This window comes from Myotis daubentonii, chromosome 12, assembly GCF_963259705.1.
Source record: "Myotis daubentonii chromosome 12, mMyoDau2.1, whole genome shotgun sequence".
Lineage (NCBI taxonomy): Eukaryota > Metazoa > Chordata > Mammalia > Chiroptera > Vespertilionidae > Myotis > Myotis daubentonii.
The window spans coordinates 61,440,870-61,456,571 of NC_081851.1; the positions used below are offsets into that span (position 1 = coordinate 61,440,870).

The 15,702-nt window shown below is 44.6% G+C and overlaps 1 protein-coding gene across 1 annotated transcript; it reads right to left on the reverse strand.

Annotated features, from left to right (window-relative positions):
- Nucleotides 1-14,073: 14,073 nt before the first annotated feature.
- LOC132213706 (protein FRG2-like) lies at nucleotides 14,074-14,874 on the reverse strand. Its single transcript, XM_059660664.1, has one exon. The coding sequence runs from the start codon at nucleotides 14,872-14,874 to the stop codon at nucleotides 14,074-14,076; it is 801 nt and encodes a 266-aa protein (XP_059516647.1).
- Between the last annotated feature and the right edge of the window lie 828 nt (nucleotides 14,875-15,702).

The following is a 15,702-nucleotide window of genomic DNA, read 5'->3' on the forward strand; positions in this document are numbered from 1 at the left end:
CCGGGCCGGACAAAGCTACCGACGGGGCTTCCACGGGATGTCAGGCTGCAGAACGGCTCAGGAGCTGTAGGCAGGCGCAGGCCAGAGTAAGCCAGCCCGGCCACTGTCCTGTCATGAAAACGAAGTTATGTGTTGGAGACGGCAAAACTAATATTTGAAACGAGTAAAGCACCCCCCCCTCCTCCCTTCTTTTTCCTCTTTAAAAAGAAGAACGCTCTGGGGGAATTTGCGCATCATCCTGCATGGGGCCATGCCCGTCTCTAATGCCCGCTGCCGGTGTATGGCGCCCCGTCAGCGAGCGCGCGCCTCTCTGAGAACCGCTTTCAGCGCTGTTCTGTATGGTTGGCAAAGATGCTACAACGTAATGCTAAAAGGTGCACTATTCCACCAGAACACCATAGCACGGAAACCTGGCGTGCTGAGTGATAATAGGTTTTTATTTGAAAAGAAAAATAGGCCCTAGGCCAGTGGTTGGCAAACTCATTAGTCAACAGAGCCAAATAACAGTACAACGACTGAAATTTCTTTTGAGAGCCAAATTTTTTAAAACTTAAACTATATAGGTAGGTACATTGTTATTAACTTAATTAGGGTACTCCTAAGGCTTAGGAAGAGCCACACTCAAGGGGCCAAAGAGCGCAGGTGGCTCGGGAGCCGCAGTTGGCCAACCATGGCCCTGACCCTCCGCCTGCAGACTGAAGGGTCCCGAGTTTGACTGGGGCCCAGGCCACATGCTCAGGGGGCGGGCTGATCCCCAGTTGGGGGCGTGCAGGAGGCAGCCCATCAACGATTCTCTCTCATCATCGATGTTTCTCTCTCTCTCTCTTGCCCTTCCTCTCTGAAATCAATAAAAATATCTTGAAAAAATAGGAAGGAAAACAGGATTTGATTTTAAAAGAAACTTGACAGTTTCTCCAATACTTAAAAGGAGCTTAAAAAGCACCTTGAGATTGAGCTTTCCCGGGAGGAGCCCACGGAACTGCTCCCTGCTGCCTCCCCAGCACACAGCACAGAAGAGTCCCCAGTGCAAGCGTGGGGTGTGGGCTGAGAACAGGACCTTGCCACCTCTGCTCCAAGAGGGAGATGGCAGCTGCTCACTTGTTCTTCAGGTTCAGGAAACAGGGTAAACTAGCTGGACTCTTCCTGTGCAACACCAGTTCCTCTGCCTGCTCTCTGATTCCTTTGATTGTGTTCCTTGATCATTACAATTTATCTGAGAGGTAGAACTTAGATAATGGGCGTGTCGGTCCTGCCTGGCTGGCTGGCAAAGAGAGGCGCTATCTTTACCAGGCAGTGTGGTAGGGATTATGTCAAAAAAGGCGAAATGACTCACCCCACCCTTAATAGGAGTCTATAGTCTTCAAAGAACTTCTCTAAAGAATTTCATCCATCCCCAATTTCATCCAAGCCTTACTCCCCGGTGTAATGGTATTTGGAGGTGGTGCCTTTGGGAAATCATTAGGCCAGCAGGTTGGAGCCTGCGTGAATGGGATAGTGTAATATCCTTATAAGAAGAGAAAGAGACCAGAACTCGCTCTTCCCACCAGGTGAGGGTATAGCAAGCGAGCTGTCTGCAACCCAGAAGAGGATCCTCGCCAGAACCCAGCCATGTCACTGTGATCAGAGATCTCCAGCCCCTGGAATTGTGGGAAATAAATGTTTCTCATTGAAGCTGCCCAGTTGGTCATGTGCTATAGCAACCCAGATTAAGACGCTTTCATCCATCACACCCAGCACAGCATTTGCAATCACCCGGCACCAGTGGCATTCAATCTACCCCCACCCTTGTTTGCAGCTTTTCCCTACCCTTCCACCGGCATCACCCTGCACTTTAGCTGTAGCCAAACCACCTTACGATCTCTCCACAGCCACCCATTTTCTAGTCTCCGTGTCCTTTTCAGGCTGCTTCCCTGTGCCTGGAATACTCTGCTCTGAGCCGCCTGTCAAAACTGAACTCATCCAGTCTAATCCGCTTCCCTTGAGCAGTGACTCTACACCAGTGGTTCTCAACCTTGGCTGCCCATTAGAATCACCTGGGAATCTTTTTAAAATCCAGAATGAGGCCCAGAAATCAGGATTTTAAAAAGATTCCCAGGTGATTCTAATGGGCAGCCAAGGTTGAGAACCACTGCTCTACACATTCTCCTCCTCCCCCAAAGGAGTAGTCATCCATGCCCAATCAAAAATTTTTCGGAAGGATGAAGAGTTTAGACCAGTGGTCCTCAACCTTCCTAATGCTGCGACCCTTTAATACAGTTCCTCATGTTGTGGTGACCCCCAACTATAAAATTATTTTCGTTGCTACTTCATAACTGTAATTTTGCTACTGCTATGAATCATAATGTAAATATCTGATATACAGGATGTATTTAGTCGACCCCTGTGAAAGGGTCATTTGACCCCCAAAGGGGTCGTGACCCACAGGTTGAGAACCGCTGGTTTAGACAAATATAAAACTCCTCTCTGTTGTCTTGCAGCACACCTCTGTCTTGGACACTGTACATTACTGCTTAGTCAGTGATTGTCGTGTCCAGGAGAAGGTGAACTACTAAAGGCAAGGATATACTTATCTGTATATCCTTGATGTCTGCACATACTCTGTATTAGATAAATATTTGAACACACTTCTGTGAAAGTTATATGTACACTCGAAAGAAAGGCATTAAGAAATTGTAGTCCTGCCCGGAGGTCACAGTTTGATTCCCAGTCAGGGTACATGTCCCAGTAGCAAGCTCGATCCCTAGGAGGGGGCATGCAGGAGGCAGCGGTTCAATGATGCTCTCTCATCATTGATGTTTCTATCTCTCCCTCTCCCTCTCTCTGAAATCAACAAAAATATATTTTTTTAAAAAATTAAGGACACATTAAGAAAGCGAGTCAGAGACCCAAGTCTGCCTGTACAAAGAGCAAGGTGGGGAGAGGAGCCAGCCAGGCAGGAGCCACGCCCCAGTTCTGTGACCTGGAATGAGAGCAAACAACAGCAGCTACAGCAAAAACCATGACCGAGTCTTATATTTAGCTGCTGCTTCATTCTTTTTTTAAAAAAAAAAAGTTTATTACAATATATTGCATAGTATGTTTTTTAAAATGTATTTTTATTGATTTCAGAGAGGAAGGGAGAGGGAGAGAGAGAAAGAAACATCAATGATGAGAGAGACACATTGATCGGCTGCCTCCTGCACACCCCCTACTGGGGATCCAGCCTGCAATCTGGCTTGTGCCCAGACAGGGAATCCAACCATTACCTCCTGGTTCATAGGTTGACGCTCAACCGCTGAGCCACATTGGCCAGGCTGCTCCTCCATTCTTTACATGAATAATTGTATTTCATCTTCCCAACAAAAAATTACAGATGAGGAAAGAGAGGGCTAGAGAGATGAAGATGCTTGTCCCAGCCACGCAGTCAGTTTCAGAGACCCTCTTAACCACTCCTGTGAGCCAGGCATTGGAAGGGGACTCTCCATAGCACCTTTCATAAGCACATCATAACACTTCTCACGTGGTATTGTTGCCTCCGTCTCCCTCTTCAGCTATTTTCGGTTCACCTTTCACTGTTCCCCTTACAGGAAGGACAGAATCCCGGGCAGGCGCACTTACCCACCCCATGGAGGGCTTTTCTGTGGGGTTTACCATTATCTCTAAGCCACGGGGTATAAAGTTATTGTGGGTCTATCAGATTAGGCTGGGAATACAGTTTGAGGGAAAATAATACTGTGTCTAATATAAACATTTAAAATTTTATTCCCTAGGACATAAGAAAATGACCCAGAAAATTTTTGAAAAATTGTTATGACGAAATTGGACCTCCCAAGGCAAAAATGCTTTCTTTGGAAAAGGCATGAGGATACGTTTATTAACTATTTCCATAAGACTAAGGAATTAATGGAATAAATTATTCATCACTTAAATACAAGAACATAGTTGACCCAATATGCCTGTACTGAATAAATCAAAAACAGCATTTTAGGAAGATATGCATGAAAGAAAAGTTAGCAGCAACATTTATATAATGGCTCTTAGCAATTCAATGTTGAATCAATTTCTTTTTAAAAATCTATCTAATTAAGATACAGAATTCTTATTAGAAACTTTGTTTTGTTGGAAAAATTACATTTTTGTTTAGAAAAGCATGTATCTTGCCTGGTTGATACTGACCTTGCTCAATGATTATCAGCAGTTTTTTGGTGGCACTTCAAGATAGGAATAGGTTCTTCAGAACTTGCAGGAGATGTAAGTCATACTCTTACTGATTTTCTGTACTCAGCTTGTTCAAAGTGCAGCCTTGAATACACTCTGAAATGGAGAACAAGAGAGTCAGAGCAAAGAGGAATTTTGCCCCTCCCTTCCGCATTCTTCTTCATCTGGAGAGGGGATGTTCAAGGACGTCCTTGACCACGTATATGTCCACTTCACAAGTCAAGGCCAGTTTCATTGTTTGTGAAAGGTTAAAAATAAAGTTAAATGTTCCATCAGTTAGACAAAGTGTACTGTAAAAGAACCACCCATTCAGCCACAGGGCTTTTTGCCATTCTCACCTGAGGCAAAACAACTCTTCACTGCTCCTTAAAAAAAAAAAAAAAAAAAAAATTGACAGTAATGACATTTACTCTCTCTCTTAGTAATGGAAAGTTCCCATTTCTCAAACAGCAGGGCTTAAAAGGAACTTTTCTTCTGGACGTAATGACTGGCCACTCATGGTACACAAGGCACAACTGAAGGGGTGTCTATTTCATGAATGAAAGACTCTTAACAAACCACTTACATAATTTAGATATTTACAAACAGAAATACAGTAAGATTTTACAGAGTGACAATAGCTCATGGGATTTTCAGAGTTTCACTCAGTGTTTAGTTGTGAAAATACAGCTTTAGACATAAAGGCACTGCCATCGTTTTCCTCTGCTAAATGTTTGCGATTATGCAGCTATGAGCATAACTAGGTATCATTATTTTCCCACATTTTTCAGGTGTGAACTATGTAAAGATCTTTCATTAAAATCATATAATGCTGCTTTGAAGGCATCAATCATCTTAATGAAAATGCAAATGTTCCACTGCATGGGAGAACATATTCGCCAATCCTATCACTGATAAGGATTTAATTTCCAACATTTATAGGGAACTCATACAACTTAACAAAAGGAAGATAAACAATCCAATCAAAAAATGGGCAAAGGACCTAAATAGACACTTTTCAAAAGAGGACATTCAGAAAGCCAAGAGACATATGAAAACATGCTCAAAGTCACTAATCATCCGAGAGATGCAAATCAAAACAACAATGAGGTACCATCTCACACCTGTCAGACTGGCTATCATCAACAAATCAACAAACAACAAGTGCTGGAGAGGATGTGGAGAAAAAGGAACCCTCGTGCACTGCTGGTGGGAATGCAGACTGGTGCAGCCACTGTGGAGAACAGTATGGAGTTTCCTCAAAAAGTTAAAAATGGAACTCCCATTTGACCCAGTGATCCCACTTCTAGGAATATATCCCAAGAAACCAGAAACAACAATCAGAAAGGATATATGCACCCCTATGTTCATAGCAGCACAATTCACCATAGCTAAGATCTGGAAACAGCCTAAGTGGCCATCAGCAGACGAATGGATTAGAAAACTGTGGTACATTTACACGACGGAATACTATGCTGCCGTAAAAAGGAAGGAATTCTTACCATTTGCAACAGCATGGATGGAACTGGAGAGCATTATGCTAAGTGAAATAAGCCAGTCAATGAAAGAAAAATACCACATGATCTCACTCATTTATGGATAATAAGAAGCATTATAAACTGATGAACAAAAACAGATACAGAGGCAGAGCAGCCTCGAACAGACTGTCAAACTACAGCCGGAAGGCTGGGGAGGGTTGGGGGGCGGGAGGAGTGGGGAGAGATCAACCGAAGGACTTTTATGCATGCATATAAGCATAACCAATGGACATAAGACACTGGGGGGTGGGGAGGCTGGGGGATTGTCAAGGGGGGGAAAAAGGAAACATATGTAATATTCTTTGTAATACTTTAAGCAATAAAATAAATGAATATATATATATATATATATATATATATAGCTTAAGGGCCCTTCTAAGCCAAGCTGCATACTGGAAAGATTAAAAAAAAAAAAGAAGAAAGAAAATGCAAATGTTAGTGAATCCAGATACTTTAAAATATACCTTGGTCCCTGCCTCCCCTCGTGTGTTACTACATTATCTCACTCACACTCTTCACTACCACAAACTTTAAAAGTTTCCACTTGCAGGCTTCACTTGCTGACTGCCTTCCCTTCATTAGTCCACTGCAGAAACCTCCAAAATGGCGCTGAAACGGCTTTCTCCAAGAAGGACAAATGCCTCCTGATTTCTCAGAAAGAGTGGCTTTTGACTCCTGTAGAAGAGAGTCCCTCGGTACTATTGACTTTTTGGACTATAAAAATTGTTTGTTGGAGAAAGAATTCTCTGTCATAGGATGCTCAGCAGCATCCCTGGCCTCCACCCACTAGTTTACGAGTAGATCTACTAGTTAACATGTAACTTTGTGAATCCCAGCCCTTGGTTAATAGGAAATAGCACAAACACAAGTACATTTTCCTAGGGAATTAAATAATGCCTGGTGGGCTTGAGCAATGCCTGGCATTGAAAGAACAGGCATGTTCCTCCCCCAGTTTTATATTAAGCTAGAGGTTCTGGGCTTCAGACTCCTTGAGTCTGGGGGTTTCTTAATACCTGTGGGTTACAATGGCCATCAGACTTGGAATGCACCTTTTTCTGCATCTGCAAAACACATAAGTGGAGCAAAGGGTTGAGTCGTCCCAGGGTACATGGTGGGATAAACATGCTGAACACCAAACATGCAGTCACTCTTTTTTTTTTTTAGGTTTACATTGTGAGTACATGAAACAGAATTTATTCTTGTGTTATCATTTATTAAGTATCTTTTTCCCCCCCATATGAACAACTGTAAATCTACTTTTGTCCCACCCTGCATGTTTACCTCTTTAGATTCAGTTCTAAAGCCTGGTAAGACTACCTGGAAGCTTGAAAGGAACATAATCATGCCCTAGCTCCTAGCTGGTTTGACTCAGTGGGTAGAGCATTGACCTGCAAACTGAAGGGTCCCAGGTTTGATTCTGGTCAAGGGCACATGCATGGGTTGTGGGCTGGGTCCCCAGTAGGGGGCATGCAGGAGGCAGCCAATCAATGATTCTCTCTCATCATTGATGTTTGTATCTCCCTCTCCCTCTCCCTTCTTCTCTGAAATCAATAAAAATATATTTTAAAAAAAGAAAGGAACTTTATCAAACAAGAGGGTTGATGGAAAGAGCCAAGGGTTATGGAAGTTATTGCTTTCTATGTAATCACAAGAATCCTCCCAGAAGAGCTCTGTTTATAATAACGCTCTGTGGTTCTAACTTCCTCTCCCTTTAACTTTCTTTTTCCTTCTATAAATAGCTCTTCATCTTGGCACGTAGGCCAGAGTGTGCATGTGGCTTGCTATGTCTGCATGTATGGGGTTGCAATCCACTTTCCGGAATAATTCCTTTTATTAAGAAATCCTTTTTTTGCTGATGAAACACTTAGTCAATATTTTTTTCAGCCAATAAGCCTAAACATCTGGGTTCACTCTTAGAATAGCAATTTAGTTTCAGCAAAACAGCATTAATTATCATTAAATTAATTGTTACCTTGAATTATATGGGTATTACTTATATTTAATTTATGTTTCTTTCCTTATAGTTATAAAGGTGTAACTGAATACAGGTTAGGCTGCCTGCCATGAAGAAAGCCAAACTTGTGAGATAGATGCTGATGAGAAGTAAAGTGGTTTATTCAAGTGCCAGCCACCTGAGATGATGGCGACTCTCATTGCAAAGCCCATCTTAACATCTCAGTGCAGGTAGGGGTTTTAATCAGGAGGGAGAGGAAAAGCAGAACAAAGAAATCAACGGGAGGAGAGTTGGAAGTTCTCTATGGGTAAGTCAGCACAGTCCATTCTGATGATTATCTTGAAACTGGTCAAGCAGAGGCCCACTTTTTATGGTTGAAAGTCAGCAAGTCTCCCAAAGCCAGAACGTCTAGTTGCTGGAGTTAGCCTCCTTCCCCCTAGCTAGTTCCTGTAATATGCTCAAAGGGCTGTTAGCGATTCATGGCAGGCATGACAAACCAGGCCTTTGTTTCTAGGTATACATTCTGTTCCCTGATTTGGGGAGAAGCATTGTTCATTACAGGTTATTTAATTGAGAAGGTTATTTTGTTGGTTAGCATAAGATTGCATATATCCTCTGTAATAAAGGGACATCAACATAAGGATTTTATATATCTATTTTATGTTTGCACCTATTTAAGAAACATTATAATAGAAAAAGTCAGCATAGGGATTCTGCTTATTTTTCTTTAAAGCAGGTTCATATATTACCAAAGTATGAGAAACTCTGATAAGAACATTATATATTAGGAATATGAATTTGTTCTATTATTTGATACTAAGGAGAAAAAAACCTTGGTACTATCAAAGCTAAACTAACTTATTACACATTTGAATTAGATTTTCTGTAAGGCATGTTGACAATGACCTTAACATTTTTGGGGGGGAGGGGTTGTAAAAATATTTTACAAAGATTCACTCCAACAACATCCTTCAATAAACCAAAATATTGCTCATATAGCAGGCAAGCCTTTCAGAGATAACATTCAACTATGCAGAAATGTCATGTTTTTTTTTATTAATCTGTGACTGAATTTAATGATTGAACCCTTAGTCCTGGCTAGCAATACAATGGAAATTAAAATTGCTTATTCAAGGTATTGGATTACTCCTAGATGTTAGACCTGGGGCACTCCCCCACCCCATTCACCTTCTCTCCTTTGCCCTGAGGATGAGCTAAACTCTTGATGAGGCTCCTGGATCATCCTGGCACCCCACCCGTGTGGTGTGCTCAGTTGCCGTCTTCTTCCCTTGAGAGGGAGTTTGTTTGACTCCCAACCCTCACCTCCACCCCTGCCTTTGGGTTCATGTTCCGGCTTCAGCGGCTGGTGTCCGTGGTCATTTCCATGGCCTTTGGTTTCAAGGGCAAGTACTTTGTTTCTTTTGTGGGCCAACCATCAGCTTTCTCTGGCCTCTGGCTCTCTGGGCATTTCTGCTTCCCCTCCCTACCTCCCCACTCCACCTCTCGCCTGCTTTCCTACCTGGGTGGGGTAGTCGAATTTTCTGAGACAAACTGGCCTTTTCATAAAAATAACGCTGACACAATTAAGCACAACCATATAAAAAGAGACTTCCTGACCATGAGCTGTTGCAAAATCCCTCATTCCTTTTACATAGTTGTATGAAAATCGAGATTACAATAGGGGAAAATAAGAAGGACAACAGGGGGATGGGAGCATGAGTGTGCGAGGGGGGGGGGTGGATAGGAGGGAGGTTGGGGGTTAATGGGGGGGGATGAGGACACATTTGTAATAACTTAACTAATAAAATAAATAAATAAAAAAGAAAAGAAACCAGCCTTGCTTCCAACAGTGCAAGTACAGCTCGGGCAACCCAGGAAGAATTTGACCCTCTTTTCTTAAATAAGGGAACAAAGTCTAAGATAAGATAATGTTGCCTTGGGGGAAAACAAACGTTTGCTTTCAGTGATTTTCCCTCCAGGGAGCCTGGCTGCTCTTCCATACTCCGGACTGAGTCCGTGTGGGTTTCTGTGCCAGCGAGCTTTGCAAATAAAGCATTAAGCTTCTCAAATGAAGAACTGAAGAATACAAGTCCCCCTGGTCCAATCAGTGCCACCAGGCCCCGAGTGGCATGGGGGCCGTGTATAGAAGCTAAAATGTCTTGTTTTTTAAAAACAAACAAACATGGTAAGAAAAAGCTCATCGTTATCATTTCACTGCAATTTCTAAATGTTCTTTCATGAAGGTTTCATGCCGGTTAAAGGAAGAATTTTGAATAACAACAGTCTAAATATATATCCTTTTGAAAGTTCAAATTTAAGTTAAAAGGGAGTTTTACGTGGATATAAGTCTATCAAGAATTCTTCTGGAGAAAGCAGTGGTGAGGGATTGTTTTAAGCTGTCTTGATGTAATAAAGCTAGGGGAGCAAAAGAGGGGGGGGGAGGGGAGGAGGGGGAGAGGGGAGACCTGGGTTGGAGTTTTGGACTCTGAACTTGATTTACTTTATGACCTCCAGCAAGTCACTCTGCAGGATCTTTGTCATAGATGAGTAGAGTGTTAGGGTCCCCCGAAGGAGGAACGCATGAGGCCAAAAGGGGTAAAGAATTATAAATTATTGTTACATCTGCTAGCAGAAGGGCTGAGGCCAAAATGGCATCATCGAGGCAGAGTAGGGGGAGCAGGATATTTTCTTAAAATATGTTTTATTGATTTTTTTACAGAGAGGAAGGGAGAGGGACAAAGAGTTAGAAACATCGATCAGCTGTCTCCTACTGGGAGTGTGCCCACAACCAAGGTACATGCCCTTGACTGGAATCAAACCCAGGACCCTTCAGTCCACAGGCCAGTGCTCTGTCCACTGAGCCAAACCAGTTAGGGCTAGGGGGTGGGGTATTTATGTCTCTTGTAAGGGTTAGGCAGAGAAACGGGACAGGTGGAGGCCAGATGGAGGCGGTCCACTGGAAACTGGGTTTCGCGTGTACTGGAAGCCGAAGGCCATCAATCATGAGACCTGTAATGAGAAAAACAGGCCAAGGGCCGGGAGGGGCGGGGCGAGAGTCGCAAACAGAGCATAATGGAGCACAGGCCTAGCCTTGAAGTTGTGTTGAGGCATAAAGCAGATAGGCAGATGGAATGCCTGGAGCTTCTCCTACCACAGGAGGGCAGTAGGGAGCCACCGATGCCCTCAGGAGATGGCTACAGAGGCCTGGCTGTTTTGGAGTGACCCCACTTGCCTTGTAGAAAATGACCAGGGCAGAATGACACCCATTCCTCGACCCCACCCGTGACTTCCTGGTTCTGTGGCATGGGTGGGGCCGGCAGTCCGTAGTTTTAGCACAGGGCCCACAGGACGCTGATGCAGCAGCTCCACGGCTGGCTTTGGGGCACTGCTCCCCGTTCAGAATCTCCCACTCGGTGACCTTGATCCAGAAGGACAAACGCGATGGTTAGGAGAGTGGTATCTGTTCAAATGTTTTCCTGAGAAACTAGACCACATACCAAGGAGTATTTAGACACGTTGATTTCAAACAAGGTCATAAAGATGCGTAAACCCCTCCAAGGTTGAAGAGCAGAATGTGGCCAGAACTTGGAGGCCCTTCCCTCCCCCTCTCCTCTCACACAAGGCAATCTCTTACTCTGAATGATCTGCACTCTTGCCATGGATTTGAAACAAAGGATAGAAGAAAATTTTTTTTTAAGTATATGTTTTTATTGATTTTAGAGAGAGAGGGAAGGAGAGGGAGAGAGAGAAAAATCAATGTGAGGGAGAATATTAAAGTTAGAAAATAGTTACCATGGCCCGACTGGCCTGACTCAGTGGCTGGGCATAGGCCTATGAACCAGGAGGTCACGGTTCAATTCCCGGTAAGGGCACATGCCCAGCTTGCATGCTTCATCCACAGTAGGGGGTGTGCAGGAGGCAGACAATCAATGATTCTCTCTCATCATTGATGTTTCAATCTCTCCCCTCCCCCTTCCTCTCTGAAATCAATAAAAATATACTTAACAAAAATAGTTACGATGATAATGATTAAGGAAGGTTTTCAAAAGACCTTTTTGGGGACTGGATTTCCTAGCCAATCTCTTCCCAAACCATGCCCTATACATAGGATTCACCACTAAACTTCAAAGCTGAGTAGTACTCAAAACAAAACTGGATCTGAGGGCAACACGGACAAGAAAACCCTCCATTATGGTCAGAAATGAAATTGCAAAGGTTTTGGGTCAAGGTAGTTTGTTTCTCAGTTGAAATATCAGTTACAAATACCCTCTTTAAAGATTTTTCAGACATGGTGGTTTGATTTCTTAGTGTCTTATAAGTGGTTTAAGTTCATCCCAGATGAGATTTTTAGACTGTTGCTAGCATAAAAACACTCTAACCTGTAGAGAATTTTTGTGAGTTTATTTGAGCCAAACTGTTGACAATTGCCAGGAAGCAGAAGCTCAATGTATTGGGACAGTGGTCGGCAAACCGAGGCTCGCGAGCCACATGTGGCTCTTTGGACCCATGCGGGCACGCACTACGTTCAGTGCGAGGGAAACTTCGTAGCGCGTGCGCAGAAGTCGGTTTTCGGCCTGTGCAAGTCTATTTGGAAGAAGTGGCGTTAGAAGCAGTGGGGGTATGTGCGCTGAGGTCGACCCCTCAGATTGAGGACGCTTTTAGCAAAGGCCAGCTTACGAGTACCCTAATTAAGTTAATAACAATGTACCTACCCATAGAGTTTAAGTTTAAAACATTTGTCTCTCAAAAGAAATTTCAGTCGTTGTACTGTTGATATTTGGCTCTGTTGACTAATGAGTTTGCCGACCACTGTATTGGGATAATGCTCCAGAGAAAGGAAGTTTTCCACCTTGTTTTATACCAGTGATGGCGAACCTATGACACGCGTGTCACCTCTGAACTCATTTTTGTTGCTTGATTTTTCTTTGTTAAATATAGAAAATAAATATCAGAAATATAAATCTCTGTTTTACTATGGTTGCAAATATCAAAAAATGTCTACATGTGACACGGCACCAGAGTTAAGTTAGGGTTTTTCAAAATGCTGCCACGCCGAGCTCAAAAGGTTCGCCATCACTGTTTTATACTTTGCAATCAAAGGAGGAGACGTAAGTGGGTTACAGGAAATCCACTGGTGATAGATTAGGGAAGTGGGAGAAAGCAAAGCAGGGCTGTGGGGGGAGGGGGAACCTCTTAGACTGGATAAAGAGTAAAATGATAGACACAGGCTTCTTTTACTGAGGTGAGTACAGATAGTCAAGCGGCCACAATTAACATGATAGCAGGAGAACAATGAGGGAATTTTTGGTTTGGGCCCTGGCGCTCTGGTCTGTCGAGTTCACATCAACAAAAGCTGGGACTAAACTCTCATTTTCTTTTGAATATATATCTTATTTTATTTTAGAGAGGAAGGGAGAGGGACAGAGAGAAACATCAATGATGAGAATCACTGATCCGAGGCATCCTGAGCCTAAAACCTGGGCAGGTGCCCTGACCTGGAATTGAATCATGATCACCTCCTGGTTCCTAGGTCTTGCTGAAACATTGAGCTATGCCAGTTGGGCTAAACTGGTTTCATCTTTCCCCCCCAAACTTTGATTTTCTTATATAAAAGTTACATAATCAGCTGGGCCTTCCAACCAGAGCCAGGTAAGGGCCCAGTGAATGCTCCCAGTGCCCCATGTGCACATGGACAGATTTGAGCGCCAAACAGCCATGACTCCGGGGACCTGAGCAGGTAACGCTCATCAATGACTTGAAACAAACAGCACTCAAAGGGATTTGATAGGTAAATACGGGCAATAAAAATATAAAAATTATAAGAATTTATTTGATGAAAGATTACATGAGTCCATTATCAAGTGCAAATAAAAATTCATATAAAATACAATATATTAAGAAAATAAGACTATCCAATATTTATTTAGTATCCTCTAATAAAATGGAATCCATTGAAATCTATAACATAGGAGGAAATTTACAATTACACCTATCATATCAGCCAGCTGAAGGATAAATACGTGCGGCCAATAGCATTTCATATGCAGTCACTCGCGGGAAACAAAAGGGACATGGTGATCTCAGGAGGATTCCATCCAATGGAAAAGTAGAAACATTTCTCCAACAGAATGAAAGGCTCCTCAAGGCTTGCGATATCCGTCTTCAGGGATGGAGGTGACAGCGAAAGGAGCTCCAGGCTTTTCGGAATTGAATCATGAGCATTGAACCCATAGATTGGTTCTCATTTTCAAGTAATGCTTGGCGCTCCAAAGCAGTGTCCACAACATAGATGAAGTGTCTAAGATGAAATTTATCGTTTGGAACTCTAGTCTTGCAGGAAACCCTGGGTTCACCAGCTGAGTCTTGGTTTTCAAAGTCTTTGTGAGGACAATTCGAACCACTTAGTCACACATTGTGTCTCTGTCCCACAGGGCCCTGCGGAGGAATCCAGGAAGGCCCCGGCTCCCAGGGCGCCCTCCCAGGAAGGGCTCTGGGCTTCTCCTCTCCATCTCCCTGTGGACCGGAAGGCCCCGGCGGTGGGGCCGGGCTGAGCCACGCCTCGGCAGGGAAGACATAGGCGGCCTGGGTGGCCATGGCATAGATGGTCTGCATCTGGGCGTGCAAATGCCCCCGCAGCTCGGCAAGCAGGGCCCAGTGGTCCCAGCTGAGCGGGGCAGGTGCCTGCTGGTGCTGCATCTGGACGATGTTGCCATAAGTGGCCTCCGACATGGTGCGCAGGGAAGTCACCAGGCTTGTCCTCAGCAGTGGCGGCTGGCCTCCCGAGGGCCTGGATCTGGGCTGTTTCCTGTGCCCAGGGCACTTCCTCTGCGCTCGGCTGGGGCAGGGGCGCCCAGTCTCTTGGCCGCAGCTGCGGTGGCCAGCAGCATCAGGAATCTTTGCTGGCTTCTCCCCAACCGCACTGCGCTCCTCTCCGGGAGAGGGCTCTGCTGTGGCGCAGGGGCTGTCCCTGGAGCCTCTTTTCCTCTTCCCGGAGCTCCCCTGCCTGGAGCAGCTTCCTGCTTCTCCTCTTTGGGTGCTGGCGGTCTCTGTGAACCGGGAGGAAGTCTTCCCTTTTTCTTCCAGTGGTTTCTCCTCCACACCGGAGCCTCCTCTTCCTCCTAAGGAATTCCTTCGGAGCGGAGGCGGGTCAGTGGGTCTTGGCCCAAAGGGGCGGCTGAGATTGCGGTTTCCTGGTCCTGAACCCATCTCGTGGCCCAAAGGAGAGACCCTTCCTCCTGGCATCTGTCTGGAATCAGAAGGGCAGGTTGGCCTGAGGTGCCTGCCTTTTATGAGGCCCTGGTGGAGTGTGGCTCACTCCCATTGGCTGGCAATTTGTATCTTCAACCAATCATCGGAGACTCGGGTGCGCTCAAATCCCTGAGGGATAGGGAGGGTTGTTTTTGTCCACACAAGGTCACTGCCATCAATCAATCTCATGCCAACAGAAGTTTCCATTATGGGGGTGTGTGTGTGGGGGGGGCGATACAAGGAGACACGTGATTCAGGTCAGGCTCTGGCGGGAAGGGTCTTGAGCGTGTCTCCCTTAGACAAAGGGGAGGCTGATTTTTATAAATTCCCCACTCTGCTCCCTGAGAGTTCTGTTGTCAGCAAATGGTTCATCCAATCTGGAGCTGACTCATTGGACCCCATAGTACTATCTTGATTGGTTGGAATCACATGTTCTGATGGCACATTATGGAGCTGCTCTAACTGGTCAGTAAGGATCCAAGTGAGGCCCTGGCCACTGTTCTCAGTGGTTAGAGCATCTGGTTCTGCATCCGCTCCTCCTCCTCTCACACCATACTCCAGACTCATGGAAGAGTCCTAGGTTCAATTCTGGTCAAGGCAAGTACCTTGTTTGTGGGTTCATTTGGCCTGACTCGGGTGTGTGCAGGATGAAACTAATTGATGTTCGTTTTCTCTCTCTCTCTCTCCTCTCTCTCTCTCTCTCTCTCTCTCTCTCTCTCTCTCTCTCTCTCTCTCTCCCCCCCCCTTCCTCTCTGAAATCAATAAAAATATACTTAAAAAAAATAG

Excerpts from the sequence above, each read along its gene's own strand:
- LOC132213706 (XM_059660664.1), bottom strand. The coding sequence starts at position 14,874 with ATGGGTTCAGGACCAGGAAACCGCAATCTCAGCCGCCCCTTTGGGCCA.